At 40.7% G+C, this 16688-nt stretch overlaps 1 protein-coding gene across 2 annotated transcripts; it reads right to left on the bottom strand.

Annotated features, from left to right (window-relative positions):
* Positions 1 to 5842: 5842 nt before the first annotated feature.
* LOC113009719 (leukocyte elastase inhibitor-like) lies at positions 5843 to 11084 on the bottom strand. 2 transcript variants are annotated; one of them, XM_026148196.1, is made up of 7 exons: positions 10918 to 11084; positions 10437 to 10625; positions 7163 to 7300; positions 6962 to 7079; positions 6720 to 6862; positions 6446 to 6613; positions 5843 to 6294 (listed from the first exon to the last, which is right to left on the bottom strand). In XM_026148196.1, exons 1-7 carry the CDS (start codon positions 11050 to 11052, stop codon positions 5887 to 5889), a joined length of 1299 nt encoding a protein of 432 aa, XP_026003981.1. In that variant the 5' UTR covers positions 11053 to 11084; the 3' UTR covers positions 5843 to 5886. The 2 variants fall into 2 exon arrangements, with proteins under 2 accessions (XP_026003981.1, XP_026003982.1); XM_026148197.1 differs by lacking the exon at positions 10918 to 11084 and adding an exon at positions 10808 to 10873.
* Between the last annotated feature and the right edge of the window lie 5604 nt (positions 11085 to 16688).

Below are 16688 nucleotides of genomic sequence, written 5' to 3'. Positions count from 1 at the left end.
TAGCCAAATCAGCCCAGTACCACTCTGAAGAGCTGCATGATGAAGGTGTGCGACGTCTTGTGTCCAGACAAAACGCAGATTTTGGCAAATGTGAGCCTGATTTAAGAACACAGTTGTGTGAAAGAAGCAAAAACTTCATTGCATACTCTCTTGCTGTGGATGAAAGTACAGACATGATGGACATTGCACAGCTGACCATCTTCATCCGTGGAGTGTAAATATTAGAAACTAAATCGATGCACGGGACAACGACAGGAAAATACTTTTTTTTTTTTTTGAAACGTATGTCAAAGTGTAACCGACATGAAACTGCCCTGGGACAACAGATCGAGCTGGTGTTGTGCAGGATGTAGGCAGTGGCGTGTCTAGAAAATTTTTGTTGGGGGGGCCAGGTAGGGGCACAGATTTGGAGAAGGGTGGCAGATTTAATTGGCAGATAATGTTTAAAAAAAAAATTCTACCAACCCTTAACCATAATTCAATAATCCTATAAACCTAATAACCAAATGCACTTTTAACTCTTATTAGAATGAGATTTTAACCACTACGGTGCAAAGTTTTTAGATACTGCGTTGATAAAGTACAAGAGATACAATCAGTGCTTTGTCAGTGTTTACTCAGCAGTCAAGGACATCAATATTTACATAGTATTTTTACTGACATATAGTGCACATATGTTTTGGGCAAAAACATTTTTGAATATTAAAATACGAACATTTTTAACATACAATTGACAAATTAGCCAATGTAAAACTTTATTAAAAAAAGAAGATAATCTTCTCACAAACTGGTGTTTGATTTTGAAACAGGAAAAAAGTGGGGAAACAAATGAAAAGACTAACATTTGAATAAAACCTGAAAGCAAGTAAATACTTTCTATGCTGCCTTATGGTAAACTTTAGTAATATTGATCAAGAACAACACTGGCTGATGATAAAATACAGTCAGCTGGCATGGTGACACTGCCAGTATAACCTGCAGGGCTGGACTGGGACAAAAAAATTGGGCATTTTTACTACAGACCGGCCCACCAGGTATTAAAGCCATAAAGACTTTGACTGAAAACAAACCCTGTTGTGACAGTGATGTACAGTCTTGTTGGTATATGTATGATTTCTATACATTTTACGTCAGATAAAAACTTTGGTTGTAAGATTTAGATAATTATTTAATAAAAACTAGGTATTTTAAATGAGAATAAGAAAGAAAAGTATTTCTTTGTGCCCACCTTTCCCTGTTAATGCCCTACATGCCCCCTGGCAAAACTTTCCTAGACCCGCCCCTGCACAGTTACCAGCTGTCAGCTACATAAAAAAAGGATCCTGGTGTTATTTGTCTCTCAGAAACAGTTCATAACTTCCCTTCAACTCATTCATGTGACCTAAAAGGTAAACCTGTTTCTCCATCACCTGTTCAGCTCTGATGGTTCAGTAAGGACATCTCCTGGTTTCACCTTCATGTTTCCCTCTCACCACATATCCAAACCGATATCATGACCAGCAGCTTTACAGCTGTGGCTCCAGCAAACAACAGCTGATACTAGAAATTAATATTAAATACATTCTAACAACAGCTGATCAAGCTTAAACGTGCTGCTGTTGTTTAGCGCGACATCCGCTGGTTTCCTCTTTCTGGTGCAAAGTGGGCAATAAATAAACAAGAGAGAAAAGCCGATCAGCTGATCATTGATCAGTTTCATGATTGAAGTAGCAACAGGAGAGGCAGGGGAGAGAATGAGAGAAGAAGAGGCAGCTGTGCAGCATAAAGACAGAATAAATCCAGCTTTGTGTCTTTTTTCCATTCTAGCTAAAGTTCGGGACAAACTGCGTCTCTTCTCAGCTCAATACCAAACGTGTAATATTTTCTCTGAATGAGGGACCATTCCATTTTTTTAAGGAGCCGTTGGCAACTCTACTAACCTTATGAATAAAATAAAGTTCACTATCAGTAACATCATAGCACCCACCCAGCTGGCTAAAACGCAGTACGAGTTATTGCAACTGACAGTAAAAAGTCAGCAACATGAAAATAAACTCCACCTAAACTTAGTTTATATCTGACCCAGATAGACTGCAGGTCATAACTTCTTACCTGAAGTTCAGTTCACCTGACACTCGGACTGGTGGCTGCTTCGGGGCTCTCCTCCTGCCTCCCCTTCCCTCATCCACCTGCTGACCTCTGTGGAAGCCCCGTCATAGCCACCACCAAACAACGGAGTTATTTCTACACATCGACCTGCATCTGGCCAATCCACCACCTCTCATTGTTCATGCCATTACAAAAAAAAATAAAAAATAAGTCACTGGGGATATGCCCGGTATGCCCGATGGCCAGTCCAGCTATGTTAACCTGCAACCAAATCTGCAGCTCCATACAGCAATGTTACGACTTAGATTATATCTTATAACTCATAACTCTAATGTTAGCTGCCCTCTGTAGCATACTGTCTGAAATATTCGACGGCTGCAATAATTCTTTAAGTGTTATTTTTTCCTTGGTATTCTAATTTCACCGAAGTTTACTAAACTCAACAAACTTGATATTACTTACCGGGACATTTATTCTGTCCTCATTTTCTTTCACCGAAAAATTGTTTCCTGCAGTGACGTCTTTCGTGCTTGGCTCTCCTACCTTTGCTAACGTGATGCACATAGCGCAGAAGCCGATGCTGCATTCACTTACACTCGGATATCTGAGCGTCACCGTGAAAACATAATCGGACATTTGATATTTGATTGAATTTTATTATTTTGCCTTTGGGGTGGCACCTGGGGTGGCCAGTCTGGTTGGGGGGGTGGCCTGTGCCCCCCCAGGCCACCCCGCTGGACACGCCATTGGATGTAGGATCTAGTAAAGATGCAGGAGGAGAACTGTACCGGTGAGTTAACAGCATATCACTGCATCACACACCAGGAAACGCTGTGGTACAGTCCTAAAAATGATGGAGCATGTAATGATCACCGTAACGCAAACCGTAAATTTTATCTGGGCTAAAAGTTTAAATCACCTTCAATTTCAGTCTTTTATGTGGGAAATAGATTCAGAGTTTGCCGACATTCCTTATCATACTGAGGTCTGTTGGCTGAGTTGGGGAAAAGCTCTCAATAGAGTTTTTGAGCTCAGCAAGGAAATCTGTCAGTTCATGGACATGGCATGTATGATGCGGTGAAGGCATTTCAAGTGAAACTGTCACAAATGCACCAGTGCAAGCTGCCTCACTTTCCCTGTTGCCAAGTAATGTTGAACCAAGTCAGCGGACTTTGCTCCGTCTACATGCGGCTCCAACCTTGTGTATGCTTTCATTTATTTTTTCTGTGGTTTTTGGCAGCATGTTCATATTTCTAATTTGCATAATTGTGACAGGATATATTTTTATGGAGAGCAAAATATTTAAAGTTAAAGTTTATTTTTTTAAGTTTATTTATTCTGGAATAATATTCCTGTCTGTTTTTATTCATATTTATGTTAAAAAACAACAACATTGTTTTAGTGTGTTTAAAAAATGTTTATCTTGTTTGGCCTGCAACATAAAGTGTGCCTTGAGTTTTGGCCCCCTATGCAATTGAGTTTGACACCCCTGTTTTAAACCTGGGTGTCTGTCTGCTGAATCCAAGTTAGAAGCTGGAGAGGAGGAGCCTGGAAGCAGGAGGCTCTGCCCCCGATTCTACTTTTAAATATCCTAGGAACCCAGTGGCGGTCCTAGCCTGTTTGGTGCCCTGGGCGAACACTCCCTCTGCCCCCCCCCCCCCCCCCCCACACACACACACACACAGACAAAACATATTAAGGATTGTACATTAACATAAAGCTGTTGTACACACACACACACATATGAAGAGAGAGAGAGTATGCCTAGTATGCAAACGGCTACCAAACAGCCATCATAATTCGTCATACAATGAGAACAGGACAAATCAACAATTGACAATTGACTAATTAATATTAAAATCTGTAACATAATGTATTGTTTGGAGTTTAGTCTGTTACTGTTACTATTTTTACCATTTCTTCTTGCAGCAAATGTAACACACATAATTTCCTTAGGGATTAATAAAGTATTCTGATTGTTTCAGGATGACCTGCCATTATCCAATGACACATCTGCTTACCTGTATCTTTTGCTCGTTTCTCTTCCTCTTCTTTTCTCTTTTTTTCTAAACTGAGCACCTGATGGCTTTGAACTTTTCTTGTCCATCTTCCATTGGTTTTAATTTTGTACTCCAGTATGAACACCCATCCCTCAATCCATGGATCACCACAACATGTCCTAACACACCTAAACCTTAGTTCACAGATTTACTTTGTCTAGGGTGCATTTCTGAAATTTCACACAACCCAGGATTCAAATCATGGGCTTGGATTTACAACATTATAAATGAAATACGCTCTATTTGGAAGCAGCAGGGCCCCCTCCCCTTTTGACGGGTTGTGTGTGAGACTTTAAATCATCAAACTGTAAATTTTAAATTGTTATTGATCCCTTTACCCCGAGTCCTAAAGTGTATATTTATTTTCTTACTCTTATTATATATATTGTTTGTTTACTTGCACTGCTGTAACTGGAGCCTCGTCGTCTCGTCTCTCTATATATTGCTCTGTATGTAGCGGAGATGACAATAAAGTTTACTTTGACCGAGGGCTCTCGCGCTCACTTTCTAAGTCTGTATCATAATGTCTGCTGTTTTCGTGTTTGTTGGTTTGTTTTTATTTTGTTTTATTTTGCGAGTTGGTTTTTAGATGCTGCTCCAGCCGGTCAGAGAATCCCCCGCCGCCCCGCCCTCTCCTCTCTGCGCCGCAAGCAGCAGGCGCACCTCGCAGACGAAGGGCTCCCTTACTCCCAGGAAATGGGCGATAGAAAACCGATCGGTGGCTATGCCATTCCCAGTATGCGCTGGCTGACGTCGGGGCAGCATGAGTACGAGCATTCTTTTTTTTTTTTTTTGCCGATGCCCGTGATGCCGCCCCCACCACGATGCCGCCCCGAGCAACCGCCCGTGTCGCCCGTATCAAAAACCGCTACTCTAGGAACCACAAGTAAGCCTGCAGTCTGGAAGTGAAGTGCTCTACTGTGAGGTCTTGAGATAAGATTGCCACTACCAGCCTCAGAAACCAATAAACCTTATATGTCACTGCAACATTATCCCATTAGTCTTTAGCCCTGGAGATACTTTGCTATAAGATTCAGAATACAAAGCGCAATGACTGCTTTATATGTGATGGAAGGTTTGAAACCAAGATCCAAAAGGCCAGAGGGAGTTGGCTTGTTGGCAGCTTGTTATTAAGAGTAGCAAAAACAAATGGGCTTTTAGGGACAAAAATGGGTGACTAGAAAGTCATAAGGTTTATGATTTTCAGCAGAAATGCTGTGAGCAACAAAAATATGAAAAAGGTTTTCTGGTCTAAGGGACAACACAGACAATTCTGTTCACTTTACAAGTAGTTTTAATCCCATACTGATCTTTAGTGTATTATATAGTATTCTTGTAGTAAAAAAAGTAAAACAAGAGCCAGACTTGTGACTTGTTTGAGAAGCAGAGTGCATCAGTGTTTTTATAAATAAAGAACTGTGTGCAACTGAGAAGCTGTGTCGATGCAATCTGTGCCACAATACCATTCTGTTCAAAATAAACTAATAAAAGACTGGACCGATTAAAAGCCTTAATTTCTACATTCATTTCTACAGCCACTGTTTCCAATATTAACCCCCCCCCCCCCCCCCCCCCACAAAAACCCAACGTAATTAAGAATGACTTAATGTAAAATAATCAAACTTTATTCACGAATAAAGCAAAATACAATTTCTTAATTAAGTCAACATCACAAAATAAAGGCTTCATTTATACTGTTTTTAAGATGTTTTATTTTAATTTGAACCATCCTTTTCCTCTACTGAGGAGATGAGAATCTGCCAAAGAACAGGATGGACTTGGTCTTATTGTGTCTGATAAAGAAGAGGAAGGGGTGATCTGCTCTGAAGTGTTCCTCCCTCAACATGCAGAATGCTACCATTCCAGCTGTGGCTGCAGCGGCCTCTGTGCCCTCCTCGTTCACCTCCACAAAGGCCTTGTGGGCCACCGTAGACAGGAAGAGCCCCCCTTCACCGTTCATGCCAGACAGGTCAGCGCTTCCTGCACAGAACACGTTCTTCATACCCAGTTTAGCCAGAGGATCATTCAGCTCGTAGTCTTCCTCCAGCTTGAACTTTGGCAGGTGAACGACAACTTCTGAATCAACATCCATGTTTTTCCTGTCGGTCCATTCATTCAGCCTCTCCTGTGTTAGCTCCTTCTCCAGCTGGAACACAGTTAATACATTTTATGGCATCTTTGTTGTTTAATTTTAACATTGTAAACATCACCTGAGAGCTACTCTATAGTCATAAAACTTTGATAATAAAGCAAAACGCTGACTTTTCTTTATAGGTATTTATTACTAAGTTCTTTACCTTCAGCAGAGGGTCTGAGCCGTCTGAGGACTCTGCAGGCAGAAGAACAAACATGCTGAGCTCCTCATTCACGTAGGGCAACTCCAGGATCTGCAGACCATGGTCATGAATGTAGTTGTAGGGAAGCTTCTTCATCTGGTACATCATCTGGACTGGTACGGTCTCATTCTGACAAACAGCAAACACAAGAAATCCATCTTACTTGAGTTAAATTGCTTTCTCTGTTTAAACTGTATGTCCCCATACTTAAAACAGGATTACATTTAATTTTTACCTGTTTGACTTTAAAGGGCATCTCTTTGGTGTTTGCCTCATCAAATGGGTTCCTCCAGTTGCCCTTGAAGTAGATAGCATTGACCAGAGCCAGTCTGGTATTTGAGCGTACTGTTCCTGGCTTCAGAAGGTCTTTTATCTTATCTGAAAGGAAATACAGAAACAACAATATTTCATTATAATCCACAGAGGATGCTAAAATGATTCCCTGCTGTTCAGGCTGTGGAAGATGCACATTCTCACTTTCTGTCTGCTGCTCGACCCAGCTGTTGATCTCTGCTCTGCACGCCTCTGGAGCTCCGATGAAGTCCACAGTCTTCAGGTCTGCCTGGTAGTACTTCTGTGTGGCTTCAAGGAAGTCCTGCAGAGAGCAGACATCTGTTTATTAATCCAGTCTTTGTAATGAAGAACTTTATGAAGAGAATCATTGATGTGGACACTCACTGGGAGGAAGTGGGCAGTGTTTTCTCCATAAAGACGGTTGGCTAGTTTCAGGATGTAGGATGCAGACGGTGAGTTGATGTCAGCGTTCAGTTTCTGGAAGTCTGCATGGACGCCTTCACCTGAGCTGAATGAGAGGGCCTGTGTGGCATTGAAGACAAAGACTGAAAGGATGTGACACTGAGCCTGAGCGACCCTAATGTAACAATTTATGGTCCAAAGGTAGAAACTGGACAACTTTATTCTTTCAGCATCAGGTTTAATAATAAGCCTTATTGTGAAACTGTTATATGCTGTTAATATATTTAATATTTATTTTTCATGTCTATAGGAGGCTATTATGATGTGTTATGCTAGACTTTATTATTCATGTGCTTGACCACTGTCCCAGTTTCCAAAAATTCTTATTGCAGCTAAATTTTTGTGGTTTAGCTGCAGGGGAGGGGTGGAGCAGTGGGTTCAGGATGTGGTGTCAGGAGAGGCTGACTCACACACCTGACCATCATCAAATCATGTCTCTCCTTTTAAGGATGTTGCTGGGACCGGAGTAGGAAGCCATGTGGAGTGCTGAAAGGAGAAGGCATCTGAAAAGCTGCGTGAACGAAGTAGGTAAAAAAAAAACCCATGTCAAAAAAACACCTATAAACGTTCAACACCTTTGCCGGGGCAGGCCCGGGAAATGGCCTAGCTTGCAGCTATGCAGCGGGAGAATGCTTCAGTGTTTCACCGCCAGTTGGAACAGCTGTAGGACCAGTCGAGCATCTGAATATAGTCGAGCATCAGGTCGCTCGGGCTGGCTATTTGCCGACACATCTGCCGCTCCCAGCTGTGTCCCACTACCATACGGGAAAGGGAGATGGCCCCCATGCCTTCCTGGAGGTCTTTTGGGCCACAGCGGAAGCGTCCCATTGGCTGGAGGAGTTCTTCACCACCATGGCCCACCGCCACGGAGCTGCGAGAGGCATTAACCTGCTTGCCTCTGCTTTTTCTCCACAGGTCCTGGTGGCTACACACCCTCTCCTTGATCTGAGAGGGGTATACAGCGTACCAGTAAGGTGTCAAGGGGGTATACACCAGGCCTTGGTGGACATGGGCTGCACGCAGACCCTGGTTCACCAAACACTGATTCGAACCAGGGAATTGTTGGAGGCAGAGTGGGTGGAGCTTAGCTGTGTGCATGGGGACATACATGAACATCCCATAGTGCAGCTGCAAATTAAATACAAGGGCAAAACACATAGAGTAAAGGCTGGAGTTAACCCACAGCTGACACATCCCTTAATTCTGGGGACAGATTGGCCGGGGTATAATAACCTGCAGCGTCTGTGCTGCGCTAAGTGGTGATGCGGGGTCGTGTGGCGCTGCCGGCTTGAGTTATTCACTCCTGGAAGAGTTTCTGCCGGAGCAGTCTTGGAAGGACACCCTGCGCTCAGCCTTCAACCAAGTGATAAAAATTAACGTTCACATGGTGCACCTTGAAAAAACATTTTATTTAACCAAAATAAAAACAGAAACAAGACTTTTGAAAGAAGAATGAGAAAACTGGGATACAGAAAGATGAGGGAACCCTAAAATCGGTCACATTAGCTCAGCGTGGGGGAAAGAATCTCAACTCGCAATAATTTCTATTGTGAGTTTTAGATTTTCTTAATGTACGAGCTGTGATCAGCTGATCTGGGCTCCTGTTGCTCTGAGGTTTACTGCTCGTTGTGGATTTACACAACCAAATTCAACAACATGTCAGCAGAAGTTGTGCTGGCTGACTTCCATCCTCTACACTGGCAGTACACTGTTTATGTTGTCTTTATACTAGACAGTAAAAAACTGGAATGAAGGAGGAATTCAGTTAATGCTGTACTGCAATCTAACCTGTTTATCCTGCACTAAACTGCAGAGCATTGTAATGTAGTCTTTAAATAACACAGGTCGTCTACCTCAGTTTGATTAGCAGCACAATATCATCAAAACAAAACAGCTAGCTCTCTTTCTGTTCTCCCTCTGTGAAATTCAGCAGCTGGACCTTTAGGTAACAACACACTGTGAGACAAACTCCACACAAACAGTTTGTGTGCTTGCTGATATTTATTGAGCTGATAGAAACCTTGCCTTTAAGACTACCTGCCACTCAAAAAACATCACTCCCTTTATGCTTGCTCCTTTCCAGTATTGCTAGCTAGATGGTGAAGTACCACAACCACAACTTATGCAGATCTGCTCTCATTCCACAGTTATGGCCAAATAAATAAATAAAAACATAGATAAACAAAAAACACTGACCCATTTTACCCTCTCAGGCTCAAATTAAGTTTTTGTTGCTAATGCACAAAAGAATACCTGCAGTGGTATTTCTGAGTAAAAAAAACCCTCATAAAATATGTATGTGGGGTAATCAGATTGTTAGCTTTTAACTGTTGCAAATCTGCAACGCCTGCCTTGAGAGGGTTAACCACTGAGTAAGGCACTTTTGAAGCTTCTATCTATTTTAATGCGACATCAGAATCAGAATACTTTATTAATCCCAAAGGAAATTATGGGTTACAGCAGGCAGCACGCTAATGGCCCTTGGTGATTGACGTACACAAATATGTACATCAATCTTTCAAGATTTGTATCCATGTACTCCATTCTATTCGGGGAGTACTTCAATGCAGAAAGAGTCTCTAAAAATAACCCATGATTTGTTTGTGCTGTTGTTACACACATTAGTCTTATCTGGAAGTTAATCATCTTCTTTGCAGTTTTTTTTTTAAATTGAGGTTTCTAATCCAAATTGTGAAACTGATACTAATATCATTCATTCATTAGCCTGCTGCCTGTCACACTGGAGATTAAACTGTATTAGATGAAACTCTCCCAGTATAAAAGTCATTATTCTATGTAAAGGACAAGCGAGGATTTATAACTATGGATTAAAGCTGTCAAAACCAAACTGTTTTTTTAAACTGAAATTAATGTTCACCTGCTAGTTTTTCTTTTACAGTGTTCTGTTTTTTAAGCAAACAATAGATATCTTGTTGAGAGGCGTTTATTGAGGTCAAAGTCCAGATGCTGTTTCAGTGCCTCTCCCAGGACACACCTTTCAGTTTATGGTTAGGCGGGTATTTGGGCCAATACTGATAGACTAAGTGCAAAAGTCACAAGCTATATATATATATATATATATATATTTTTTTTTTTTTTTTTTTTTTTAAACTCTCATAATGTATCACTACTTTATTTAGGACTACTAAAAGTTGTGCAAAAATGCAGTGCAGGGAACAAGTGACAGTGAGCTGACCTGAGCCATCTGAGCTGCAGTGTCTCCTTTAGCTCCCAGGTAGACCATGGCCAGGGCTGAGCTGATGCTCAGAGGAGAGATAAAGATGTTCCCGGCAGAGTTTGCCTGGCTCAGAGTGCGGAACAGCTCCAAGGCAAAGACTGTGTTTGAGCTGCTGACGGCGGACATGGCTGACGACGTACGGTTTTCCTGTAAAGTGCAACAAAACTAAAAATAAATAATGCACTATACGCATTTTGTCATGTAACACAATCCGCAATGCATATGAACCTTTACATTTTAAACACCCTAAACCGTCACTACAGAAACATAGAGCAAATTCAAAAAGCAGCTGAATGTAAAACGCGGGATAAAAGTATAAGGCAAGTTACCGGGATTTAAACCGTCACACGTCAACTTTAGCAGGCGTAAATACGCATCTCAAATACAGCTCGTCGCTCGATGTGCGTTGTTACGAAAGCAGAAGTTGTTTTTACATTACCGGATGTTCCTGCGGCTGAAGTACGGTTTGCTCGCACAAAAACAGGGAAAGTGAAAGCAAAACGTAAAGGAAGGCAAAATGTCCCCAAAATATCCTAGAAACGGTGAGGGGATCCGCAGGCTGACCGCTGCTCATTTATACAGAGCGCACAGCGTGGTGTGACAGGACAGGCTTCAGTGTGGGTGGGTGGAACGCGTGAATGGGCGATAAGTCACTGACGGTGACAAAACACGGTATTATACTGAGGAAGAAACAAAAATGCAGTTGGACAGAGCTGTGGACGTGTTTGTACAACCTGTAGAACACCACACTGTGCTGTCGGCACCACACAAAACTCCCATCCAGTTTTTTCACGTGTGTTTATTTAATATATGGGGTTTTTTTTATACTGTTCAAAGATTACGTGGTGAGCTTACCAAGACAAAACCCCACCGATCTACCTGAGTGGCAACTAGCGTAACACTTGCTGACAAAGCAGAGTTCACTTTTTTTAATGTAAATCTGTGTAATGTCTTCAAACTATAGTCTAAACCAGAATCAGGCAAACAAACAATCCAATCAGGCCCATTGGACGAAGTTTCTGTTTTTCTTTCTATTATAGAAATTACTGCGTGATTATTGCAACTATAGGTAAAAGAAGAAAAAACTCACAGGGCAGTCTGGACAATGAGCTACCAGAACTTTTTCTGCAGTTTTACACATTTATTTCTTACAATTTAAAACCAACGAATCATGCAGATTTCTTTCATTTAGTGCTGCAGCATTTCTCTGTCAAGTACAAAACAACATACAGATTTAATTGCACCCTTTTCTTATATTAGGATATCGCCAGGATTAAATGTGGAAATAAACTTCTGTACAGTAACAGAAAGGACACTTTTACTGGTCTGGCCCACTAAGATCAAAGTGGGCTGTATATGGCCAACGATGTAAAAAGAGTCTGACACCCCTGGTTTAGTCTTATATACACTGCGAGGTAGATTTTCAGCTTGGTGGAGAATACAATGTTATTTCACAATATTTTAGTATCAGAATTATCCTTGAAAATCTCCATCTGCATCATAGAAACACTGGGAATCAGACAGGACGCAATAACCAGTCTTTTGTCCCGATTGGGGAAAAACATTCATGCTTAATGAAGCTTAATTTCAACTAGCTAATATGGGAAGAATGTGAGTAGGACCCATGGCTCTTACCACTATCCAGGATATTTCACAATATCTTTTCCTTATCTTTTTTCACTTGTACGCTTACATCATTCAGGCTAAGCAATCACGAGCTGGTGGTCATAAAGTCAGGCTTACCCATTCCAGTTATGAGCACATTCATGTGAGAGGGAAGGTGTTACTAATCACAAATATGGACTAGGTGAACTGGCAGCACAAGAGAGTATTTTATAAAATAAGGGCAAACTATAATGCTACAGCCAAAACAAGTCATTTACTAATCTGGAGGTTGATGCTCCAATCTGTGGCTGTTCCAGTCTGTGTACCAAAGTATCCTTGGGAAAGATATTGAACCTTGAGTTACTCTTGATGTGTTAATCAGTGTGTAAATGTGTGGGAATGTAAGATAGAAAGCACATTAAAATGAAATACAAGTATAAATTTGTAGCTTAAACCAGTAAGTGTGGGTACTTGTAAATTATATTCAATGACAACAAGTAAAAGGTTAAGTTTCCCTGTTTTACTGTTATATTACTATCAAGACATGTAGAATGATGAAATAGCTTTAAATTGCTTGTGGCCAGAAGAAGAAGGAGAAATCTAAATATATTTCTTAATTATGCTCATTTCATTGAGAATGAAAAAGAGTTTAAACAACCTCCACGAACTTTAAACCTTTATCCTGTTCACACCCTGATGTCAGAGGGGCTTTCTGGGAATGGTGACAATATTTCCCAGAGAAGTGATGAATCAGTAGTACTTTTGTGGGATTGCCATTATCTTTATCGTAGGTATAAAAAATAAATAAAGACATGTTAAAGAAAACGTTCATGGTACAGCTAGCTGCGGATTAAGTAGACCTTTAAATGAGTATTTTAATTGGTATCTATCCAGAATGGGTGTGGTTGGTCTGCTGGAAAGTGAATCATGTTTTAACGTGTCTTAACTTTGAGTTTGCACAATTTGGTAGTGTGGTCAATTCTGTATTGTACTGTGAATACACAGGAACAATAACTCCTATGGATGGAAGAATCTTCAGCTTTCAGGCCCCTCTTCTATGGAACCAGCTCCCAGTTTGAATTCAGAAGACAGACACCTCTCTCTTTAAGATTTGCCTTAAAACTTGCCATTTTGACAAAGCTCATTCACCTCTTTTCACTCCCTATCATTAGGCATTTTGAATCGCTGGCTCTCCTACACATTGTGTCCAATGTCCTATCTTCCTCCCCTCGCTCCCAACTGGTCAGACCAGATGGCTGCACCCTCTGAGCCTGGTCCTGCCGCAGGTTTCTTCCTGGTAAATGGGAGTTTTTCCCTCCCACTGTTGCAAGTACTTGATCAAAGGGGCTTGTGTGATTGTTGGGGATTTCTCTGTATTATTGTAGGGTCGTTACCTTGCAATATAAAGTGCTTTGAGGCAACTACCAATGTAATTGACCTTTAGTAACCTTTGCTGATGATGTGGTTATTTTACTTTCTCTGGTGTGCAGATTCAGTAGTGGACGGTACATTCAGTACATTAACTGCATTTACTATATTTAAATAACGTCCTGTAATCACTAATTACAGTCCAAATATGTGGTATACAGCATATAAGTAAAGATTCATTAAGTACATAGTACTACTTACTCAGATGTGAAAACTACCACTCTTTTTTAGTGTAAATATTTATTTAAGTTTGGTTTTCAGGATTCCAGATAGAGGGGGTTTGAAGTTGCAAAGCGTTAAATGTGAAGTTTACCTCACAAAAAACGTGCCTTTCTGAAAGCTGTCTGTGTGTACTGTATTGACTCCAGTGAAACTAAATGAAGCTCTTACTTTTGTCTTTATGTCACAGTACAACTTTTTGTATCACCTGCAATGGCTAATTATTATTATTTTTAATAAACAGTATGCGTAGGCAGGTAGGATGGAGCAGAGGTCACACAGGTGTGGCTGTGTGATTCACTGTGTAGAGTGACTTACACAAAGGCTCACTGTATGCTAAAGCTTTGTTAGCCACAGACACATGATAAACCAGAGGTGTGGACTCGAGTCACATGACTTGGACTCGAGTCAGACTCGAGTCATTAATTTTATGACTTTAGACTTGACTTGAAAAAATGTTGTAAGACTTGTGACTTGACTTGGACTTTTACACCAATGACCTGGGACTTGAATTGGACTTGAACCGGTTTACTTGAAAAGACTTGATATTTCACCCCAAATATAAAATGTAACATGCATATTATATAGAGATTGAAAATGTGATGTCATTCTGGGGTAGAACCACAAAGGATTCTGGGAACTCGTGGCAAGAGGTACTAGCGCACGCAGGCTTTTAATTGAAATCAGTTATACAGCGATAAAAAGAAACACAAAAAATGGCAAGAAGCTGTTGTATTATTAACTGCAATAGCCGGTCACATGACAGCCACGGGAAGCCGACAGGTAGAGAAATCGGTTGTTATCGGATTACGTCGTTGAAGAGAAATTGTTCGAGCCATGTTTCCGAAGTAACAAAGAGGCGACGGATGGCCTGGATCGCAGCCATTCAAAGACCAAATATAACGTCCCAGAACACTCCAGCTCACAGGTTAGTCTGCTCCAAGCATTTACACAAAGGTCAGTCTGCTGTAGTAGTTAATGCGTCATTTTCATAACATAATTGGTGATATAGGTTACAAGCAAGTCTGGCGCTGAACAGAAATTGTCGCGCTATGCTCCTTTGTTTATTGTGCATAAATAGTGAATTGTCCTGACACAATATTGTGTTTCGCTTCTGTTATTATGGTGCATTGACAAAAACATATACTTTTATTCACAGGATAAAACAGTTGTTTTGTATCACTAATTGCCCAGTACGATTACAGCATACAGTATTATTGTCACTGCTACATTTCTGTAACGCGTACCAGAAATTATTTCCACTACTAATTAATTACCGTTGAGCTCAAAGGTTATATTAATAAATGGTTAATGAATGTGTGTTTATGACAACGATTTGTGAGACTGGTAAACTTATGATATGTACGATGGTCTTTCGTTCTACACGGTGCATTTCAAGGTCCTGTACCCATCCGTCGGTAAACTGTACCTGGGCTTGTTGCAGTGACCTGAAGTTACTAAACTTCATGAGTGTGTGCACTCACTCCAAGAACCGTATGATTATAAATATGCATATAAATATGCTACGATGAGATAGCTGACTTCATCTAACTAGCAAATGTTGTCCAGGCTACGTTGGTGATGCAGTTTTTTTTAATGTGTATGATATTTTTGTCATGCGATTTTAAAGCCGGTCCTACAAGCGCATCCAAGAATAACATGCAGCTTATCTCAGAACTGTCGGTGAAAATTATTCTTGGAGCTAGGTTTAATTGAGCTGCATTTTAAAGAGGTGCAATTTCACAATTTGTGTATATTTTCTAAGTTCACTATTTTGTCATGTGTTGAGAAAAACACAGATTTAAAAATTACATGGTCTAATATTTACATTTAGCATAACTGCAACATTATTTTTTCGTTTTTTTTTAAAGACTCGAAAGGACTTGAAATTCAAAATTTCAGACTTGTGACTTTACTTGGACTTTTACACCAGTGACTTGAGACTCGACTGTGACTTGCCTGACATTACTTGAGACTTGACTTGAGACTTGAGGATAAAGACTTGAGACTTACTTGAGACTTGCAAAACAATGACTTGGTCCCACCTCTGTGATAAACCTCCCTGATTAATGACAGCTGTTAGACTCCAAGTCTCTCTGTTATGTTACCATTTCTCTTGTAACTCTCCTTCCACTGCATTGTTTAACTATCAATTCAAAAGCTGGTCTTTAACAGAAATTCTAATGGGTTTTTTTTTTTGCTTTTTTTTAAATCAGTTTTTTTCTTTTCGTTTACGAAAAAAATACAGATTTTGGCTGAAACAGTTCTTGAGCTATTGCAGGTAAATAGGGGAGGCAGGGATAGCTCAGTAGGTAGAGTGGTGGCCCCATGGTCGGGAATTCGAACGGTTCAATGAAATGCCACCCTGAGCAAGGTACCATCCATACACATTGCTTGGCGCTAGATTGGTGGCTGCCCACTGCTTCACTGAGTGAATGGATTAAATGCAGGGAGGAATTTCCCCACAGGGATCAATAAAGTATTCATCATTATCAAATCAAGGATAAAGTAAAGACATCTACAAAATATCCCCAACATTTGATCTCAATTTGCTGTTCTTTAAATAAAACTTGATGTAATACACCCCCATACAATGTTTTAAAAGGACAATAAAGTACACAGAGATAGGAGATGAATGCATTACCAAAGTGTGGGATTTTGAGCAAGGTCTTGGCCCGTAACGTCATATGCAGAGGGTTTGCATGTCAAGTGAAGGCTGTGTGCAGGCAGGAATGGTGGATCCATAGTGCAGACTCACGGCAGGCAAAGATGCACTCAAAAACAGCTTTATTGCTAGACACAAAAACGAACTAAACTGAAACTACAAATAAACTAAACAGGCTTGGCAGACAGAGCACACAGTACAGAACAAGGGAGATCACAACACAGACCACGAAAAACACAGGGTTTAAATACACAGAAGGAGCAATCAGGGAATGGGAGACAGGAGAGAAATAA

The sequence above is a fragment of the Astatotilapia calliptera genome, chromosome 17, assembly GCF_900246225.1.
Source record: "Astatotilapia calliptera chromosome 17, fAstCal1.2, whole genome shotgun sequence".
Taxonomy (NCBI): Eukaryota; Metazoa; Chordata; class Actinopteri; order Cichliformes; family Cichlidae; genus Astatotilapia; species Astatotilapia calliptera.
This window is presented reverse-complemented; position numbering and strand designations above follow the sequence as displayed.

Bases quoted from the DNA above. Each gene is read 5' to 3' on its own strand.
- LOC113009719 (XM_026148196.1), bottom strand. From the start codon at position 11,052: ATGAGCAGCGGTCAGCCTGCGGATCCCCTCACCGTTTCTAGGATATTT. The intron at 7,301-10,436 runs GTCAGCTCACTG...AATGCCACACAG, and splicing joins CTGCAGCTCAGATGGCTCAG to GCCCTCTCATTCAGCTCAGG. The intron at 7,080-7,162 runs GTGAGTGTCCAC...TGCTCTCTGCAG, and splicing joins ACACTGCCCACTTCCTCCCA to GACTTCCTTGAAGCCACACA.